The sequence below is a fragment of the Meleagris gallopavo genome, chromosome 1, assembly GCF_000146605.3.
Source record: "Meleagris gallopavo isolate NT-WF06-2002-E0010 breed Aviagen turkey brand Nicholas breeding stock chromosome 1, Turkey_5.1, whole genome shotgun sequence".
Lineage (NCBI taxonomy): Eukaryota > Metazoa > Chordata > Aves > Galliformes > Phasianidae > Meleagris > Meleagris gallopavo.
The window spans coordinates 84580598-84602391 of NC_015011.2; the positions used below are offsets into that span (position 1 = coordinate 84580598).

The 21794-nt window shown below is 38.8% G+C and overlaps 1 protein-coding gene across 1 annotated transcript in view; it reads left to right on the plus strand.

The window, feature by feature from the left end:
- Nucleotides 1–21794, plus strand: part of ALCAM (activated leukocyte cell adhesion molecule) — a 123171-nt gene that overhangs the window by 71290 nt on the left and 30087 nt on the right. Inside the window, exons 3-4 of the mRNA XM_031555160.1 lie at nucleotides 17904–18151; nucleotides 20620–20839. Of these exons, the coding sequence (XP_031411020.1) occupies nucleotides 17904–18151; nucleotides 20620–20839 (468 nt within the window). The remainder of the gene's footprint in view (nucleotides 1–17903; nucleotides 18152–20619; nucleotides 20840–21794) is intronic.

A 21794-nucleotide genomic window follows, 5' to 3' on the forward strand; every position in this document is an offset into this window, starting at 1 on the left:
TGAAGTGTTACTTTATATAGAATAGTATGCTAATATATAAATATATATATATAAATAAATATATATATAAACTGGGGCCAGAAAATAGGGTCAGTAATTGTTCCCTTGGTCTATTAAGGGTTTGCAGATCTCTTCCATTTCAGCTTGCTGACTTATTCCAGTGTTGGTTGGGACTGATGCTCTCTAGTATCTCTATAGACTTTTTATTGCACCTGTTAGAAAATTTCCATTTACTTGCCTTCCTGAGAGCAATGCAGGTGACTGTTCTGTACAGGAATGACTGAAAATAGAGGTATGAAGAGTTAACCAAGTAAATGAGGGGCAGTGGAGCTAATAATGGCTATTTTTGCATGGCTTTGTGCCCTTTGGTGGGTCCTCTGCAGACAAAGCAGGTGGAGGTTGTGGTGGAAACTTTTTTCCTACTGCGAGCTTTTGAAACTTCTCAACAGGGTGGATGCTCTAGTAGCCTGTTTTGCTGCCTTTTTCTCAGCTGGATGCTCTTTTTTTTTTCCCCTAACCTACCTGAGTTCATGACACTTATGGGAATGAAGTACCTCTTATTTCTCTATAGAACTTTAATTTAGGTTGTCGAGTTCCTAACCCATTGGCTCCCTGTGGGGCACCCACAGCAGCACAATCATATGAGCTTCATTTTCCTTAGGTGAAAAGAAAAACCTCTAACATATCTAAAGTAGGTGTCAAGCTAACTAAAACCTTGTTATTTTTAGGAGTACAGAAGCATCGTATGATGACAAACCACTTTGTTCTTTGAAGTGGAACTAAATAGTAATTTCTGTTTTAGCTATTGTATACATTATGAGAAAGAAAGAATTTTAAGCCTGGTGCAAAATCCAGGACCAATTCAGGATATTTTACTGCATTTTGTTTGGACATACAAACACAGAAAAGCCTTTTTTAGCTGTTGATTTCCTTTGGTTGGTCCAAAGGAAATGTCCTACGAACAATGGTCTTCCATGACAGGACTGTGGACAATTGAACTGAAAATAGTAACTGCATGCATCAGTACAGGTTAGAGGCTGACCTGCTGGAGCGCAACTCTGCAGAGAAAAACCTGGGTATAATGATGGACAACAGGTTGGCCATGAGCCAGCAGTGTGCTCTTATGGCCAAGAAGGCCAATGGTTTCCTGGGGTGCATTAAGAACAGAATGCCCAGCAGGTCAGAGGAGGTGATCCTTCCCCTTTACTCTACCCTGGAGGCCACATTTAGACTACTGTGTGCAGTTCTGGACTCCCCAGTTAAAAAAAAAAAAAGCAGTGTCTCCTAGCAGGAGTCCAGCAAAGGGCCACAAAGATGATAAAGGGCCTGGAACATCTCTCATATGAGGAAAGCATCAGTAATTTGGGTCTGTTCAGCCTGAGGAAAAGAAGACTGAGAGGGGATCTGATAAATGATTATAAATATCTAACGGGAATTGGGAGGCAAATGGATGAGACCAGACTCTTCTTAGTGGTGTGTAGTGATAAGACAAGGAGTAATGGCCAAAAATTTGAGCATAAGAAGTTCCATACAAACGCATGGAAGAACTTCTTTACAGTAAGAATGATGGATCGCTGGAACAGGTTGCCCAGAAAGTGTGTGGAGTTTCCTTCTGTGGAGGCCTACCTGAGTGACCTACTGTAGGGTAGCGTCCAATACCTCTAGCAGCGGCATTGGACTCGATGATCTCTTGAGGTCCTTGCCAAACCCTGCGATTCTGTAATCTTGCCAAACACTGCTTGGCATCTGCCAGTCATTAATATTTTCTGCTGTAGTGTCCTTTAGAAGAGAAGTATTTTCAGTAAGGCAGTTCTGCTCCTTTTCCTTTATTGTACAGCTTTTTAAGAAAGATGACTACAGACTCCGTATCTTTAGAGTGCATAATATCATGAGACATGAGGGAGACATGGGACCATGTATGAATAATGTTTTTTTAATAATATGCATTGATACTGTCTTTGAAAATAACAATACCACCAGTTATAAAAGCGGAAGGACTTACCTTTACAGATGAAAATAAAAAAAGTTTAAAAGTTTGCTTGTACTTATGCTAAAAAAAATAGTGTTTTGTAAGAAGACAATTTAAAATATGTGATGAAATTTTCATTTTCTAAAATAGAAGTTGCCAAGTAAAATTAGTTTTGAATTTGGGAAGTTTCTTATTGAGGAATTCAGACAGGCCATATGGTACTCTCTTGAAAACATCAAGACAAGGGAAGTATTAAGTGGGCTTTTATCACGTTTTAGTCATTTTGAGCAGAAAATATGTTTTCATATTTTTATATGTACAAAATGCCTCATATTGCATTTTAATGAGAAAGAAATGCCATGCACCTATGATAAATCTAGATAATGAAAACCTACTCGGATACATCCAGCTTGATTTAAGGTGCCTTATTTTGATTGTAGAATAAAATAATGAGGGACTTTTTTTTTTTTTTTAAGCAGCTATGAGGGATATTAATTTTATGTTGGACTCATTTCAAAACTGCAGCCAATTTTGGATTCTGGCATGAAACTGTCTAGAGAGGAAAAATAATTCTTGGAATGTTGGTGCACAGAAGGCAGGTTCAGGTGTGAACCTACTTCAAAAACTTCTTGGTGTTTCAGCCTCAAACTGAGGTGTGATTTTTATTAAATAGTGCCTTTAGGATAATGCCAAGGGCAAAGCGTGAATGCTGCTGCTGAAACCTACTCACAACACTGCAGCCAGGTATTTTGTCACTTGATTCATAGTTGCTTTGTGGCAGCTCTCTGTAGCTTCTTCCTACTGGTCCCTATGTGCTATGGCAGGCAGCCCTTCTCACAGCTGTGGGCATAGTGTCGTGTTTTGTGGCTCTGAGTTCTGCTGCTTTAAAGCAAGCGTAGTAGCAGTTACGTTTGTGGAAATGTACTTTGAGATTCACCAGTGAAGTTAGTAATCCTAGAAAACCTAGGATTTTTAGGCTCCTATTGACCTCTTTTGGAAAGATAATCCAGAGCACTATTTCTAAAGGCCCACATTATAGTTTCAACAGAGCAAATCAGCCTAAAAAGCTGATTTTTATCTGTGAGTAAATAAAGGCAGCTGCTACTTTGCTGGAGAGTGGCTTAGGTTATTCTGTTTGGTTTTGTGTTGTTTGTTTGTTTGTTTTTTAATAGAATCTCAACCTAAAATTAGAAACATTATTCCAGATACTATTGATTTTTATCCTTTTTTTTTTCTTTTTTCTTTTCCTTTTTTTTTTTTTCTTTTTCCCCTGGCGCTCACACAGCCCAAACCAAGCACATGCCATGAGTGCACACCTCTTTCATGGTATCCCTCTGCTCTTTCAGACAAGCAGATGCCAACGTTTTTTGCTAGGATCCCAGTCTCTTAAAAAAGACAACTTCTAAGGAACAAAACTTTGCAAAGTCATTTTTATCTTCACTGTGCAACATTTGTTTCCCATTAATTTAAGGTAAAAAGGCCTGTTGTCACGATCGGGGCATTAAAAACATACATCATTCCCCAAGCCATTCACACATGGTCAGAGCTCGCATAAATAATTCTCTTACCTCTGTATTTCAGGGAGGGCACCATCTGGCTTTCTAAAAAAAGAAAGGATTCCAGAACCAATAATTAGTTTTCAGGATTTCTTCAGAATAATTAGGTATAATAGCATTAAAAAAAAAAAAAGTCTGCTAATTAATGCATGTTTTTACAGAAGCTGGAGATTATTGGAGATCAGCCTGCTTCCTTACAAAGGACATAACAGGTTTTTGTCTTTGGGTGAAGGCCACAGCTCCTTGTCAGTCACCTTAGCACCGCTCTGGATGCTGAGCAGTGGTGTGCAGCAGAGGTGGGACCAGGGTTGTTCTGTCTGGAGTGTTTGCTGCCAAGTACCTGTAGCCCAGTGGTAGGGAAGGGCTGAAGGCAGCTGGGCTTTGAGTGCCTTCAGACTTGAGAGCTGTGAGGGCCACAGCTACCTGCGAATGCTTTTTATTCACATATAGCATAAAGTGATTCATGTCTCTCCTATGATAGTAGTAAGGTACCCCTTGTTAACTTGGTATTGCAGCAGTATAAAGATTTGCATAGAGGCTATGCCGATCTACTCCAGCCTAGCACGTCAGCAGCTTGTTGGATTGGACAGCATATCACTCTGCCCTGGTGATACCACATCTGGAATACTGTGTCTAGTTCTCCCCAGTTCAACAATGACAGAGGGCTACAAGCATCATGAAGAGCCTGAAGCATCTCCCTTGTGTGGAAAGGCTGAGAGACATGGGCCTGTTCAGCCTCAAGAATAGAAGGCTGTGAGGGGTTCTCTGTTTATAAATAACTAAACTGCAGGAGTCAAGTGGATGAGGCCAGGCTCTTTTCTGTGGTGTGCAGTGATAGAACAAGGGGTAACAGGCAATAACTGGAACACAGGAAGTTCCACACAAACAAAGGGAAGAAATTATTTTCTGTCAGAGTGACCGAGGACTGGAACAAGCTGCCTAGAAAGGCTGTGAAGTCTCTTTTTCTGGAGATATTTAAAACCTGCCTGGACAATGTCCTTTGAGACCTGTTGTGGAAAACCAGCTTTAACAGACTAGTTGGACTAGTCACTTCCAACCCCTACAATTCTGTGATGCTGATTCTGTAACAGTGCTTCTTTGGTGGTTGAAACAGTAGTGTTCTGAATACACTGTTAGTTTCTAAAAATGGATAATTAGTGTACTCATAAAAGTTTCTGTAGGGAATCAAAATGGCAACTCAAGAGACTTGGCTTCTGTGTCCCTCCTCAGGGAGAAGTGGTATGGACAGCAGCAGTGTCTAGATAAGGAAATTGGTAGTTATGGTCCCATTATGTAGGTCAGAACATCACTTTGAACTATACTTATAAGTGTTGTTGTGTACAAGAGCATAATGTGCAACAGAAGCCATCATGTTAAGTAAAAACCATCTTCTGTACAAGGAATTCCTGACTGGTCTTTAGAGGGGTGACTCACTTGAAGTGACCAAGATAGTGTTTACAGAGAGTTGCAATAACAGCATAAATACAGCCCCTCTGCATGGAAAGCCATGCACCTATCTTGGCTGGCTACTTCAGAGGAATTGCAACAATTGAAATAAAAACCTAAAAGTAAATTAGTCTATCTGTGCAGCTGCTATTTCATATAGTTATAGAATGTCTTGGGTTGGAAGGAGCCTCAAAGACCATCTAGTTCTGACCCCCCCACCATGAGCAGGGTTGCCAACTGCTACATCAAGCACTAGGTCAGGTTGCCCAGGATAATACCATTCAAGACAATATCAGAACTGGTGGCATGTGATAAACATATTCCCTGAAGCCAGTGCAGTGTATGTAGAGGTTGCTAGCGTTCTTCTTCCTGCAGACTCTGGGCAGGGTTTTACCTGGGGCAGAGGAACTCACTGCATTGGGTTTACACTGGAAAAAGCAGTGGCTCCTCAAGGGACTTTAAGAACTCTGCAAAGATTTAATGTGGGCTGTGTCCCTGAGCAGTTAGTTGACTTCTTAGTTTGTTTAGTTGTTATTTTAGTGCCTCTTATTATCTTATAAAAGTGGTCCTAAAGTCTCAAGCAGCTACTCTAATTTGTAATAACTGGGAGAGTCCTATTCAGCGTAACTGCTTTCTAGTAGTAATTCTGCTGCTTTGTGCCCCAGTCTTCATGTTGTGGAACTGTTTGTTCTTGAAGATAACTATGTGCATAAGTACTTGAAAGGTTGAACTTGTATTATTTCTGTTTGCACAGTGCTTCCAGTAAATCTTTAATACCTCTGTAGACTAAAGATAGCCGTTACAGTGCATGCTGCTGCTGCTTACAACCCTAATAGCAACACTGTATTGGCAGAAAGCAATGGCAGCAGTTTAAAATTCTGAAAAGTAAATCATATATTAATAAAAAAATGAGTAGGAATAATACTTTCTCTAGCCTTTCATGGTGTTCTCTAGTGGGCAGCTGTGACATATTACAGCAATTTAATCAGTAAGTGCACAGTTCCTATATGTTAAGTTATATTGGAAAATCATTTGACACTGGCCAATCCACCAGATTTGACATGTCAGATGAGTGGTCATTTCCAGCTTTGTTTTATATATGAAGCATTATTTTAAGCTTTTTTTTTTTTTTTTTCCCAATTGACTTTTTTCTTTTATGTGTAAATTCTTTATTAGGGCATCACGTGCTACCTTAGGTATACATGCTCTTATGTGAATACATACACGGTTGAAACAGACAGTATGTGTCAACATTTCTTCTCCAAATAAGTAATTTGAAATAGAAGTGATAGGCACAGATTTCACACCAGCCTTGCATATTTCCTTACCAGCACATCTGTATTTCACCAGTGAATAAGAGCGTATAATATATAATATTTCATTTCATATAGTTGTCAGTTTGTGATGATGGCACACCTGTTAATTTTTAAGATACCGATAAAGACAGACAAAGACAAAACTTTCAGAAATGAAGGTGCTGCTGATTTTTTCCTGTTCTGGAAAGGAAGAGCATGTCTGTTTCAGCTCATCCTCCTTCAGCAGCAGACAGTTGCCGCTAACAATGCTGACTACAGGCATCTTTGAAATTTGAAAAGCTATGTCTGTTAGGAGCCCATTAAATCTAAAGAAGGCCTCAAAGGAACTGTCAGTCACTTATTTTAGCATAAATCATAAGGATTTATCACATTATACTTTCAATGAGCATTTTCCCCCCTCACACCTATGTTATTGTGCCATCAGTGAAATGATAGGTCTTGTCTCTAGGTAACAAAGACCCGTTGATGATTCCAGTGAAGCTGTATTAATGTCATCTGTCGCTTTGTCATCTCCCTTATCAGTAGGGAACGCAATTGGAAAACAGATGTAGCAGGCAAAAGCCTATCATCAGCTGGGGGGATTTCCACTGAACCAGAGCCGTGCAATGCACAGGAAACTGAAACTTTCCATGTACCATTCACTGGACATTTTCAGCAGATATATCTCATTCAATCCATGCAGAGGTATGGAAGGATAGGTTTGTCCTTTATCTATTTCAAGCTGTGAGTTCTAAGATGTTTTTTTTGTGTGTTTTTTTTGTTTTGTTTGTTTTTTTGAAGATGTTTAATTTATGTTTTTCGCCATAAATGAGCTCATTCACAGAACTGAAAAAAAAAAAACAACTGTACACATTATTCACAGGTTGTGGTTGGTTCTGCTGATTGAATCCATCTCATTTGGAAATATGCATTGCTAAAAGCAGCAAGCAGAGCAGGACTGGCAATTCTGTAGAATGGCAGTGTGGCAGAACACTACATTGTACTAGTTACTTTCAGGTGGCTGTGTCAGCAGTGTCAGGGGGAGTTGCATCCTGTGCTTCTGAAACTTGCCTATCAAACTTCCATTAACTAAATATTTTATATTTTATTGGGATGTAAGGGATCATTAATGCATCAGTGCAGTAATAGCTTTTGCAAATGCTTCAAAGCTTTGTTAGAGAAGACGAAATGATGCCTTTTCCAAATAGATTGTGCTCTGCTTTCTCAAAATGCTGTTTTGCTGTAGAGGAGGATGCTGATACCAGACAGCAAGCCAATGGCAGAATGAGGTCATGAACCTTAGAACAGATTATCATGAGTAAGCAAATGCCCTGATAGTGGTAGGAATGAGATTTTCAAATCTGGAACAGTCCAAATATTAGATAAGTCCTTTTTCTTTGTTTCATGATTACTTGTCAGAGCAAACCATGATTTGAAGTAGAAGAACAAGCATGGTTTTAAAAAAAAAAGCCAAAAACATATATGTATAAAAAGATTACTGATATTAGGTTAGGTATGAGTTTTCAATAGGAAAATTTCCAAGAGGCTGGAAGATGGAGAGTGCATCTTCCCAAAAGGAGGACTGTAGACAGAATGTAGAAAATTGAGAAAATTGTCTTAAAGCTGTGTTTATTGTCATGATTCTTTTGCTTAAAACGACTGCAGTGGCATTGATTTAACTACAGTAATTTTTTCTATTATTTTGTGTTGGACTGTTTCTCATAATTGCTAATCTTTTCCTTTGCTCTTATTTGCTTTTAACTAGACTGGTCTTTGCTTTATATATGCTTTTGCTCATACTTTGCAAAGTAATCTTCTGATTTGATTTTTTAATTTACTATTGAAATTCCTCCATGCTTAAGGAAATTTAAGGAAAATATGCATGTTTTGGAGAGTATATATTTAATAAAATATAGTTTATAAGTTGTCACTTACTAAGAAGTTCAGTATCTTTTACGTACTTCTAAAAAGGGAAATATGGATAATTTTGTTAACAGTACTGCCAAACCATAGTTATGTTAACCACACTATTTTCACTAAAGTGGAAGTAGACAAGGTGCAAAGACTGAGTGAGAGAAAACAGCTAGCTTTAATGCTGCTGGTAGCTCTGTGGACATGACCATGGAGCCTTCCATGTCCTGATGGGGAATATATATATTCAGGATCAGATGACTTTATGATACTGTGATCTTTATAGGCATCCTCACTTCCATTTGATCCCAGGGGAAAGATAATGATAGGCTACTTATAGGCTACTTTTCCAAAGCTAGGGACTTGCTTGGATTACTTTCCTTATGCTTTTATGGAAGAGTTGAAACATACATTTCTTAGTGCAGATTCTAAAAAAAAAAACAACCACCAAAACAACAAAACTGACATCTGCTCCTTGTCCTCTTTTCTGTTTATGGGTCTTCACAGACCAAAATCTAAGGGAAAGTACTTAGAAGCGGTGCGTGCACATAGATGTGTTAGTGGGTACTTTACTAACATATGTGGATCATAATGTAGATGAAAGAAAACTTGTTTTCCTGTGTTATCCATAGTTAGAAAAGAGCACCGTAGTCAGGAACTTTTGTGCATTTCTTGCCTTTTTTATTAAATGATGATCATAGTGAAGCCTTAGCGTGGTACTGGACTGTGCCTTCCTAGGATCAGTAGTTGACTAAGTGGGAAAGCAGTGACAACTCCTTGCAGTGTTGTGGTTGCTTTTCATTGTTGTGATCCTGTGCAGGCCAATGGGAAGAGGTTTGTGGCTGAGTGCAGCAAAATCCCAGCCATGAGATGGCAACCATTCCATGAAGGATTCAGTAGGTTTCGGTCCCCATTGCTGCCTGCACAGCAATATCTTCAGTACAGCCACAGCTGCACCCTCATTATCAGGGCTTTTCCCTGTGGTAAAGAAGCACAGCAAGGAAAGGGGGATACAAGAGGCAAAATCCAGCCTCCTCCTTCAAAGCATCTTCTCCTTTATTATGCTGCCAACTTGACATTGACTTAAAATCTGGGATGGCAGAGTAATATATTTTTGCAGTACCAAAACAAAATATTTCGTAATTTTGATATGAAAAACATATGCTATTAGCCTTTTATTCAGCATTTGTATATAAATTATATGCTTTTCTTGCTCTGTTAGCCTGGGGTATATTGATCCACCCTGTCAATATTAGGTTATGAAGAAGTAAGAGGGCCAGAGCTTAATTTAGTACACTTTCTATTGGCCTTTAAAAAAAATAAATAAAAGCAAAAAATAAAGAAGAAAGAAACAGGATTCATGGCAAAATAGAACTTTAGAGCATTTTAGGCTATTATTTTTGAGCTACAGATTTTATTTAACTTAATAGAAATTTCTAAGTCCCTTTAAACTATTGAATACTTGGCAACACTGTTGACTAGCATAACAACAAGGTGAAAAATAATTGGAGTAGTTTCAGCAAATGGAGAAGCATTTTGGAAGGGTTGCTGAGAAGCTGAAGAGAAGTGTGTTGTGGGAATAATCACAGGCTAACCTCAAAAAGGAGGAGAAATTTCATCAAATTAAAGGGGCTTTTCTGATTCCATTTTACCTAATTAGTTATATCCTTTAAATTTGAAACTCCTGGCAGTATTAACTCAGGAACTGTTTTTTTTTTTCTTTGCATTTTGCTGCTCATCTCTTGGCAGACAGCTTGTTTCATCAAACCTTGGTAAGCTACAGCTCGCTGCCTTGACAGATGTGCTGAAATACTTAAAAATAAAAAAATAAAAATAAAGAAATCACATCCTATATTGCTAACCATTTAAATTATTTTCAAATTCCCAATATATTAAAAAAAAACCTACATGCACACACAAAATAAACCTTGCAAGTAATCAGTTCCTTTATTCACTGCTCCATCTCAAACAGAAGAATGTACGAGAAGATGTGTTGGCCATCCTACCCCTTCCTCTGAATTACTGCTTGCCAATGTTGTCTTTTAATATGATTCCACCAGCTTCTTGTGGAAGCTTCATTTCTACTAGCCTTATGCTAATTCAAGAATTTTAAGTAGGTATATTTTTTCTTATGACATATTTGCAGAAATTTGCTTAGAATTACATTTTTCCTACTTACAGTATATATTCAATTTATTAAACTACTCAAGATTTACTCACAAAAATTGAAAATTTAAACCCACAAATCCAGAAATAGAGTGATATAATTCTGGGCTTAAAGCTTTCTGTAAAATAGTGCTAGTAGGAGGCCATTAAAATCACAGGTAACATTTTGTGGGGTGTTTGTTTTGTGGAAGAAGCCTAGGACTTTCCCATTGCGATCAAATTTTGCTGTACCATACTGTGCAAAGGCATGGGTTTTCTTTCCTTTGCTTCAGTAGATTTTGGGCTTTCTTAATTTAAAAGGGACTGGATTAAAAAGCAGAGATGCACTTACTGCTCCCAAGCAAACCAGAGCCTTACTGGTCCAATTTCAGTGCTATTGCTCTTGGCAGTTTCCTTTGTCTTCTTGGAACTGTGTACTGGAACAGTGGCTGATGTGGAACAGTAGGAAGGCTTGTGTGTTGATACAAATAATTCATTTTACAGTGCATTTTTGCATTATTTGCTGAGCTTTCAACTGCTCACTTGATTTCAAGCTTTGCAGGTGCTAATGCTGGGAATGGTATTTTTTGGTATGTTTTTTTCAAAGCTTGCTGACTTGGAAAGCAGTGTTAATTTTACTTTAAATGCATTATTGTTGTCACTTAATAAAGGACGATTGAATGTTAAGTGCACGAGTATGCACAAATTTATTTTGCCTATCAAATATTCTAGAAATGTTTGGGTGCTTATATGACTATTGTTATGATCATTGCCTAATGTATATAAAGGTCCTAAATTAACAAAATTTCTTAGTCATAATTATTTGGAAGCAATTTAGGAGTTTTGCTACATTCGGACTGAAGAAGCTTTTCTTCTGTACTTTCTTTGGTGACAGTATAAATGTTCAGAGAAATGCTCAGTGTGAACCTCACAAAGGCAGAGCTCGCAGTAATAACAACCCCGTAACTGCATGCTGTAGAATCTTCCACAAAGCCATCTGCCCTTGGAAGTATGCCACTTTCTAACACTTCTGTCTTGCTGATGGAAATTTCCCTCAAACTTCTCAAAAGCTTGTACTAAAATCATTCCAAATCAAGCTACGAGCGAAGCTTGCATGAAGAGAGCATATAAATAGGAAAGCTGTATTCAGGTGTGGGAGGTGGGGAAAATAGCTGCCCAAACAGTGAAGCAGCTGGATATTCAGTGAAATAAGCAGTGGTTGAGGAGTCTGGCTTGCAAACAGACACGCACCACCCAGAGTCTTACATGGCTGCATTGCAGGACTTCAAATATTAAAGTGCTCACTGGGATTTTGTATGACTGTTCTGCCTAAACACAGAGAGATCCCAGTCTCGAGCTCACCTTTAAGGTGAGCTTACTTAATAGAAAACTGTGGTTCCCGTGCAGAGCATGACTGGCTGAACTGCAGGCATTACCAGGCATTAGCCTCTGTTCTCTTGGCCAGAAATTGAAGCTTTCCTTGTTGATAACATACAACCTGGGTCACATGTGGCAGATTATCTGAGCTAGTTTCTAGTTATAGCCAGTCTCTCTGTACTGATAAGGAAGATTATGAATGGTTTATTTAGAATGTGAAAAAAGTAGAAGCGAAGGGTCCACAGGAGAGAAAATTTTCAAATCGTATAGACCAGATTATTTTAGGATGTGAAATGGCAAAAATGAGATTTGCATGAATTTGACAACATTTTGAAGGTTTGATGTTATTTTTAATTTCTTTTTAATTTTTTTATTTTTATTTTTATTTTTTGCAATTTCTGGCTTAAAACAAAAGCTCTCTCCCAACTTCTCATGCCACATACAACTTTTTCACTGCAACCTTTTTGATTTGATTCCAGATATAAGCCTGTTATCACCCTTCTCACAGCTATGAATTTTTCAGTGTTTTGTTTTTTTCTACTCCAGGGGAAGTGTTGATGTGTTTACTGTAGAATTTTACCCAATTTATAAGGAAAACATCTGGTGTCTAAACAACTATATTGCTGTATATAAAGATATACTTGAAGTCTGTTGACGTTTGGTTCTATCCACCTCTGATGTTATTGGTATCTCTTAATATTACATACTCTGCCTGTTTCCTGATCAGTATTGGCTGATGGCTTGATTTTCCTGGGTGGCAAATCCCATCTCCCTAATTTACAATTTTCTTGCCAAAATTAGCACTAAGAACATAAGTGATCTTGTTTGAGTTTTACAGTTTGTATCTTTAGAGCTGTGTAGGTGCCTCTGTGAGCAGCTTGTCAAAAAGGAAATTCAGCATCTTTCAAAATCACAACCATGTTTTGAGTTGGGGCTTCCAGAGGGGGGGGGAGTGCATTCCCATTCAGTTATTTCACATCTTCAAAGAGCTCAAGCAAGCACTGAGGCTTCCAAAGGGTAATTGCTGTCCATTTCATCAGTGCTTATGAGATGATAAAGAATTTTTTTGTCCTTTGGTGTTAAAATTGTCTGCACTTATTCAGAATTTAAAAATCTTTGAAGAAATGATGTGGTAAAGAGCAAGAAACCTTTCAGGTTCTGTAATGTTTTATAAGGATGTTACATTAAATACTTCTGGATATGTTCATGCATAGTTAATTTCTATCTTGGGTAATACTGATGATTCTCTTGAAACTGAAAGACCTTCTGAAGGCTTGGTCACCAATGGGTGGATTTGTTTCAGTACTCAAATAAGAAGAGACAAGAAATATACTGTTCATATAACCCATATTAGATAATCTGAGAAGTTGCCAGCAAGCGGAGGGAGGTGATCCTTCTCAGCACTGGTGATTCTGCAGCTGCAGTACTGTGCTCAGTTCTTGGCCCATCCATTATAAACACAAGGCAGAAGTACTTGTGAGTAGTGAGATGAAGGGCCACTCTCTTAATTTTCGCTCTAAATGCTGCTTGTAATTAAATGTAAAATACTTTTCAGAGTTAAAAGCACTATATAAGGCATTATTGGCATCACCAGTTGAGAGAGGAAGTACCTTCTGTCAAGTCCTGTTTCGTTCACTCAGTGCCGGGCAGTTCTTGCTGATACTTTTTGCAATGTATCAACACCCACCTGCCATTCAAATACTGCTTTGTCAGTAGAATAAAATACAGATAATAAAAGGTGTTTTTTTTCTGATCTGAAGAACATGCAGTTACTGTTTTTGTGAACTCCTGATGCTTCCTGGGTGGTACATAAAAGGATGTTCAAGAGGACCTCTGTATAGCTATATACCTGAAATCCCCTTAGGAAGTGGAAAGAAGGTAGAGAGAAAAATATGCCTGTGACTACTTCAGAGCTGATAATAAGCAACTTAATACAATCTTAATTTCATTAGGCAAATCTTTTTAGCCTCCCACAATGTAACCTGGGCTAGCTGGAGTGCAAAATCTCAAGTAAAGATTTGGAGTGCCAAATTTAACTGTCGCTTTCTGAAGTAGGCACTAAATAAACATAATAGCTACTTTCGTTGGACACATCCATTCTGGAAGCTGTGAATTGACCTCCTCTGCCCACTAGCATGCAGAGCTTCTGCTGAGAGCCGTAAAGAACAGTCATGGCCAGCATATCCTGCTATTCTCAGATAATGAGACCTTGCTGCTGAGGAACGGAAAGCATCACTGCTGAATCTTGCAGAGGCATCAGTAGTAAATAATCAGGTATAGAAGGAAAATATAGGATGCCTATGTACATATAAAGCATCATTTAAACTGCTGGGCTCAAGTGTTGAGGGAGGCTCAGTTTGCCCAGGTTTCTGTTACTTTACTGAGTAGAAGTTAGCTGTGCTTTAAGGCAGCTGATCCTCCTCCAGGTGAAGATGTGTTTTGGCAGTAGCTCTGCTAGTCATAGTTTTGGGGTACAGATTCATAGTCTCCAGTGAATCTTGCATCTAAAAGGTCTATAAACAGCCTTTTGTCTAAAAATGTTATTTCTAAGCACTTAGAAGTGGGTTTCTTGCAAGAAAAGCATTCTCAGGTGGTAAAAAGAGATGGAAAATATTGATATTTTCCACCAACTTCCTGCAGCTTTTGTTGGAATAAACATCAGTTTCCTGAATTTTTTCTTTTTTTAATATTCACCTTCTATCCATTCCTCTTATACGACCCTTCTTGTTCTAGAGACTGATAATTACTCTAAATTATGACTTATATCATGCAGTTTGATGAAGATCCAAAGTAAAATAGTAACAGCCCTCTAAGCCTCTGATCAACTAGTCAGATTTTTGTCACCCAAGTCTGTGGGTAGTAACACAGTGCTCAGTTCCTCCCTTGGCCAGGCCATACAGAGAGGAGGACAAAAGGGGATGCCAGTTAGTACTGCTGTGGGGCTGTAAAAAGCACTGTAATTAATACCACCAGCAGCAAATCTAATCTCAATTTAGCACTATCCTGCTGGGATCTTTGCTGACTTGAAATACCTCCTGATGCTGCTGCTTTCTTCCCTTGTCTGAACTCATGTGGGAAGCTTTAATCGGGCTCAAAGGGGAATTTCTTCATTGCTGGGTCAAATGGAGGGAAATGAGTTAAGAATCACCTGAGCCTGCATGGATCTGGATGTAAAGAAGGGTCACGGAATTCAGCTGGATTCACTTGGAATGTAGCCATGACCGCTTACAGGTAGTTCAGTAGAGCTTTGCTAGCATACGTGGAAAGAGATCCTGCCTCTGAATTAGCGTTGTTATCAAAAACACTGGCTCAGTTTTAAAATCTGAAACTCATGCAGGGGAACTGGCTGAGGTCTTAATTAGCTGTGGAAAGCTGTATCAGAAATGCAGGCAGTGATGGCTGGTGATCTCTTGTTGTACTATCCCCTACAGTTGCCTGTGCCCCCTACTGCAGTTAATGAGATACAAGGGCTGTGACACTGACCCTGTGTGATGTTAAGTCATGTGGCAATTTGTATTTGTAGATCCCTTTTTCTTTGCCTTCAAACGAGCTGGAAACGATGCGGGGGGCGGGGAAGAAATAAGAATCATCACGTCGTTAAGCAGTCGTTTTCTTCTATTTTCCTGTTTATCCCATCCTTTTGCAAATGTATCAAATAGCTACAAAGAGGAATTTCCCAATTTGTTGAGGGGTTTTTGTTAGTTTGTTTTCTAATGTATAGATTTGCAAAGTAGTTTTGCAGTTATTACTGCAGTTCCTGCTGTGAAAGTTTGCAGTTATTCAACTAGTTTGCACTCCTCACCTGCCCTAGATTTTTCCTTACAGAAAAAGGAGGAGGACATTTTGCTACAGGACCTTTTGTATTTTTCTAAACTCTGTTTCCCTTCATCTTTTTCTGGTTCTATCTGTTAACAGATTCTTAGAAAACAGTAAGGTTTTAATTTTGACAATTTATGGCAAGACATGATTTTGTTTTGTCCATTTGAAGGAATACATTTCAGATGAAAGAATTCTTCTAAAACCAGAGGCCAGGCTTTCCATTTATCAGGGCATTCATTGATTACCTGCTTTGAATGCTATAAACGTAAATCCTTTCCAGAAGCAGTTTCATTCACATTCCAGGGGCTGCTTGTCAAGTATTTGGTGGCATATGCTTGTTACCTTAGCAACTTGCAGGGGTTAAACGATTGACTAGGAGAGAACGGTGAAGAACAGTCTTACAGATTCCACAGGGTTTTTCTGTTTTCCCTTAATGACAGAGTATCTGCTAGCAGAAGGAACAGTTTCTGGTTTTCCATGTGATGCAAAATACCATTACAGAATATCAAATTGCTGGTGTGTTGACTGGAATTTGAATGAGTGCTAACTTGGTTACCAATGGAATAAGTATTTGCAATTCTCTTATAAACTTGCACCCATGGGAGAGAGGAATGAAAAAGGACTGTTTTTTAGTTCTGGAAGAAATGAGCATTAGTTTTGAGCTTGCAAAGCTGAAGTTGTGTGGTCCCCCCTCCTGAAGATCAAAATGAGGATCAGAGCAAAGGAGAGTCAAAGGGAGAAAATTTGTTCCCATTTTGAATTTTACTTCTATTTGCAGTTTGATTTCATAAAACATCAGTCCTATTTCGTTAGTTAGCTGCTTCCATCACAAATCTTTGCTTCGTTTGTAAAGTGTGCACTTATTCAGCACCATCTAGTGGACCAACTTCTATTTAAACATAGCAAACAGCTGGTCTTGGCAAACTCTGTAGCAAACAGAGCACACAGTCTTGATAATGTGAATAATGTACCCAAAACATGTTTGTGACCAATTAATAACAGAATAAGATTAGCAGTCATTTAATTGATATGGCATGCTATGAAGGAAATAAACATTATGATATGTGCCAGTATCGTTGCCTGTTACCTATTGAATTTCTCTAGTCTATCAAGCCCCAGCTTGTTTGACTGTTTCTCTGCTTTACCATGAGGTGTCATCTAGGTCTCAAGTATTTCCTTATGTACGGCCACAGAGAATGCAGAACAGCCACATTGTCACAGTGATACAGATGGTGAAGGCTGACTGGTGCTAGCCATGAGCTCTGAAGCCATCACATGAGGAAAAATGCTCTGGAACCTAAGATGTTGGCAAGGAATTCAGCGTTTGGATCTTTGAAAATATATGAAAAAGACAATTCTATAACCAAGTCTTCCTGTGGGGTACATGTGCAGAAGGCAAGAGAATTGCCGAGTCATCCCTGTGGCTGCTTCAGGACTTGTGAACAGATTGGGATCTCTGCTCAGGTCAGGGAACAGGTTCACTGTGCACATTCTCCAGCACAAGGGCTGAATCTTCAAAACAATAAATGCCTGTAAAGAAGGACTGGATGTTTCTTCAGCCTGTGTTGCATCACCCAGCATCTCGCTGCTCTCTTCAGTAAGGTTCCTCTGGTGGTCTGGGAGCACTGGAGGCCAAGTCAAAACCTCCCAGTGGCGCATTGGTACGGCTATGGTGTAAGGAGACCTTGGCTTTTCCAAGATCCGAGGTGACTGCTAAAGATGGAAGCTAAGCAATGATGCATAGTGAAATCGTAGTAAATGCACTGAGTTGTAACATTGTTGCTTTAAACTTCCTCGCATTCTTACAGTTCTTCACTTTAGAGACTATTGATTTTTTTTCAGTCTGCATATTTTGGACAATGAAAATAAAAATAAGTGGGTCAGTTCTACCCTGTGAATCGTATGCATTAGCGCAATAACACTGTGCTGAGGTTTCTAAAAAGCTATTTTTAAATAATTCATGGAAGCATTTCACTTCAGTTTTCCAAAGCCTCCATGAACAGACTAGTTTGTTTCCCATGTTGAAGGAAATGTAGCACTTAAATAGCACTCTCTTTCTTTTCTAAGTTTTCAGTGTAGCACAGCAGTCAGAATAATGCCTATCTGCTGTCTTCACCACAGCAGGGCATTGCAACATAGCATCTATGGCTACAAGTGACCAATTTCTGAGATAGAGAAAATAAATATATGGGGATTTCCCTTTTCAGGTATTGAGTTTGGAACAATAGCCATGCATGCTGATTGTAGTGGATGTGCTCATCCAGCTGAACGAGTGAAACACTGTTGTAAAATCCACTTGGCTCCCACTGACTGCAGCATGAAAAGGGCTGAAAAAGAGTGTAATGTTTAAGTGAAGTTAGTGGCAGGAATCCTGTTTTCTTAAAGGTTTGGAGATAAATCCTATATGCTGGAAAATAAGCACTCACAAAGGACGTGGCTCTTCTTTTGTAGTAGCTGTGAACCAAAATTTTACATATTGGAAGTCAAGAGAACACATTCATTATTTCCTTTTTTTCTCTGTTTCTCTTCTAGCTCTGGGATTGTATACAGTAAATGCAGTATATGGAGACACTATTACTATGCCTTGTCGTCTAGAAGTACCAGATGGTCTGATGTTTGGAAAATGGAAATATGTAAGTATAGCTTACATTTTTATTCAATAGAGCTGGTATAAGAAAATGTGTACTTTTTGTGTGCGAGTCTACAAGATTTCAATCTGTAGAATTTCTGTCTCGTATACAAAGTCGCTTGTTTCTGTGTTTCTAAGACTGCTAGATCCCCATCCTTCTGCCAAGTATAGATGAGAGCTTTGGGAAATTAATCTCATTGTTCAAGAGAAATAATTGTTGGGGAGTTGTCTGCCAACCTGCGTTAGAAACCTGGCATGTTACCCAGTGACATATCACTTGCTCGACAGAGCCATCGCTGTACATTTGAATGCTTTTGAAGCAGGCTGCCTGAGGCAGCTTCATCCCTGGGAAAATGCTGTCCCTGTGCTCAGTTGATGTGATAGTTGCCCACACATCACTGTTTCATGGCTGAGTGTATTTTATGCACAGTGAATAGTGTAGAGCTGACCTTAGTGGAGTTGCAATGATCTCCTGCTGGTTTTCCCTGCTTCTTTAAGTTGATCTAGATCTCCTCTCTTGCTCTGGTTACCAGCAGTAACAGGTGATTTCTACTCTGACACTGGATTTAAAATTATGTAGTCCTCTCTTTTTAAATGATATCCATTAGCATATTCTAAAGCAGAACAATCTGCAGTTAGTGTGCCATCCCCCTGCCTCTTTCCCTCGTGGCTACAGATTTGCAGCATTTACTGAACTTGTACACTTGAGTTCATGTTCTGCAAACAAGTTTTGGGATGCAAAATCGCAAAGTCTATGGAAAATGTTTCCCTAAAAGGGCTAGTAAAATTGTGTCAGATTTCCATTTAGAAGATGCAAAGTCTGCATTTTGCAATGTGTTGTTTTGTTGTTTTTTGTTGTTGTTGTTGTTTTCTGGTGTCATTTGGGAAGAGTCCATCTCTATGAAGATTAATGCAAATGATAGTGAGAAGATAGATGAAAGAAAAATTCATCTATTTCCCATGCAATTGGTTTGCTCATCTCCACTAAGCGATGAGCAGAAGTCATCAAAAGGAAATGCTACCACTTGTCCTAAGTGTGTGGACAATTTCATACAGTACTATCTGCTGCTGATGGAAAGGGACATAAACCTAATGTTCAAAAAAAACAATTGCAACTGTATGAAATTGTTGATATAGTCAATGTACAAACAAGGGAAGTTGATACTTTTCTCTCCCAGGGCAGCTGCCAGTATAGCAACTCTGGCTTTTAGGGTGAGGAGAGCTGGTTGGTTTGTGGATGTGTTGGTTTTTTTTTGGCAGTGGTTACTTCATTGGAAGAAGGGCTAACCCCATTCAGGCTTGAATAGTTCAAAGCTCATTTGCACCTGACAGCCACTTCTCTTGTACTGAGTTGAGGCAATGCCTTCTTTCCTCTGCGACAGACACTTGGAATAATCCATGATTTGAAAGTGGAAAAGAGAAAAAGACTATAAGGGAATTTAAGATTCACACTAGCTGTTGTCTCCCGATCATTGCCCTGGCTCTGACACCACTCATCTCCTGTCACAGCATCGTCATGCTTTTGTGGGCTCTGCAGTCAAGCTGAGATATTGTGCTGGGAGCACTGTTACTATCAGTGCCGCAAGGTGCAAGGGATTAAAGAGAACTAAAACCTTTTCCAGCTCTCAGCACAATATTGAATGTAGAGAGGGATTCAACCTTTCACCTCACCCTACTTAAAGGGGGACATTGTCCGTCCCTTCTCTGTGCAGTGGGATAATTGAATCCCGCACAGCTCAGCTTGTACTTTTGTCTTTATCTTAAAAATAAAATTTTTATATGGTAGGTTTGTGCAAAGCTCTCAATTTTGTATTCGTTTTCAGGATAGCAACTGAATACTGATTGATATAAGAAGGATGTCTAGCAAATGAAGTTTTTAAATTATTCTAAAATGCATAAATAACACTATTTGCTTGTATGTATATTTTTATTCTACAAGCTATTGGGCCTTTAAAAAACAAAAACAAAAAAGCTAAAACCTAATTTAGAATAAAATAGGCAGTTATGCCTGATTAAATCCTGCATTTGGAATGAAGTCTGACTATCCCAGGCAAACAATGTGAATATGTAAAACAATCATGAAAAAGGAAAGTGAAGCTTTTGAGCCTAGCTCATTAATGCTTCTATTTCAAATGGATTTTCCATATACTGAGAATCAGGTGGTGCCAAAACCACCAGCCTTGATCATAGAAAGCCCTGTGTTGTGCTGCAGTTGAGCCAAAGGGTTGAAACTGCTTCTGCTGATGATACTCTCAATGTGTGCAAGAGATGGTTTATTCTAGCTGTCATATGACACTGAATTTCTTGCTCATGCAGCAGAAATTAATCAGCAAAAAAAAGTAATCTCCTGTACTTTTAACATTATTTTTTTTTTAAATTACAGCTTTGTACCAATTTCAAATATTTTGGGACTTTGAAGTGAACCTGATTGTTTATGCAAAATAGAGATGTCTATCTTTTCTTTTATTATAGGAAATGCCAAATGGATCTCCGGTATTTATTGCCTTCAGGTCATCAACAAAAAAGAATGTACAGTATGATGATGTACCAGACTACAAAGACAGGTTGAGTCTCTCAGAAAACTATACATTATCCATCAAGAATGCAAGAATCAGCGACGAAAAGAGATTTGTATGTATGCTAGTAACGGAAGATGACGTTTCTGAGGAGCCAACGATAGTCAAAGTCTTCAGTAAGTAATCTCGTTGTTACTGCTGTTAGTATTCCTCAGTATCTGAATCTTGAATTAAGGAAACTTTTGTTTAAGGGGAAGATTAAAGCCAAGAAAGTAAGCTTGGCTGAGTAAATTACTAAGACTAGCAAATTTCTGCAGCTTTCAAAAATGTAATCTACTGGTAGCATTTACGTAACAGGACTGCCTGCACTTACAGTTTATTCATGATAAGTGCTGGCTCAAAGAGAATTTTAGACTTTGATAATGACTCACTTATGTGATGTCATTTGGCCTTGGAAATGAAAAATGTAAAATTAGCATTGATTATTTTTCATTTGTTCTCTGAGTGAATTTTTCTGCAGGAGAGAAATGTTAACTGTGTGTGCTCTGAAGGATTAGATTAGCTGAGACATTTAAAGCAGCTCTGAGCAGCCAGTATGCAATGGCATGACCTGTGAATCTGGGAAAGCGGAGCTGAAAAGCCAGGTGCTATCTATCCCCTGGTGCAGTTCTGCAAGGTTTATTAGCATTTGGTAAACGAGGGATCGCAGCAGAGATTTTCAAGAGTGCTGAATGTGTTTGAGGTTTGGTTTTTAAGATTTTGTTTTTGTATTTGTTTGTCGGAAGTGAAGCTCTAAGACTGTCAGAAGCCTGACTTCCTGAGGCTTCTTTCTTAGCAGCTTCTGAAGATCCTTCTGTTTTTGATTACTGAAGTCAAATTGAAAGGTCTCAAAACATCTGGTCTGTTGAAAGAGCCATGTGGCATTTACACCTTTGTGAGCACTGTTGGGTCATTTAGTCTTGGAAGAACTGGTCTCTGCGCTCTCTGGTGTCCTGGATTTGTCTAGATTAACAGGTTAGCAACCACAGAATTGGATCTGTAGGTGTTTCGGAGCCAGCAACAGCACCTTATGAGGAACTTTACTTTGAACTAAACCTCGTGTGCCCTGAATGTCAGTTGGTGGGAGGCATT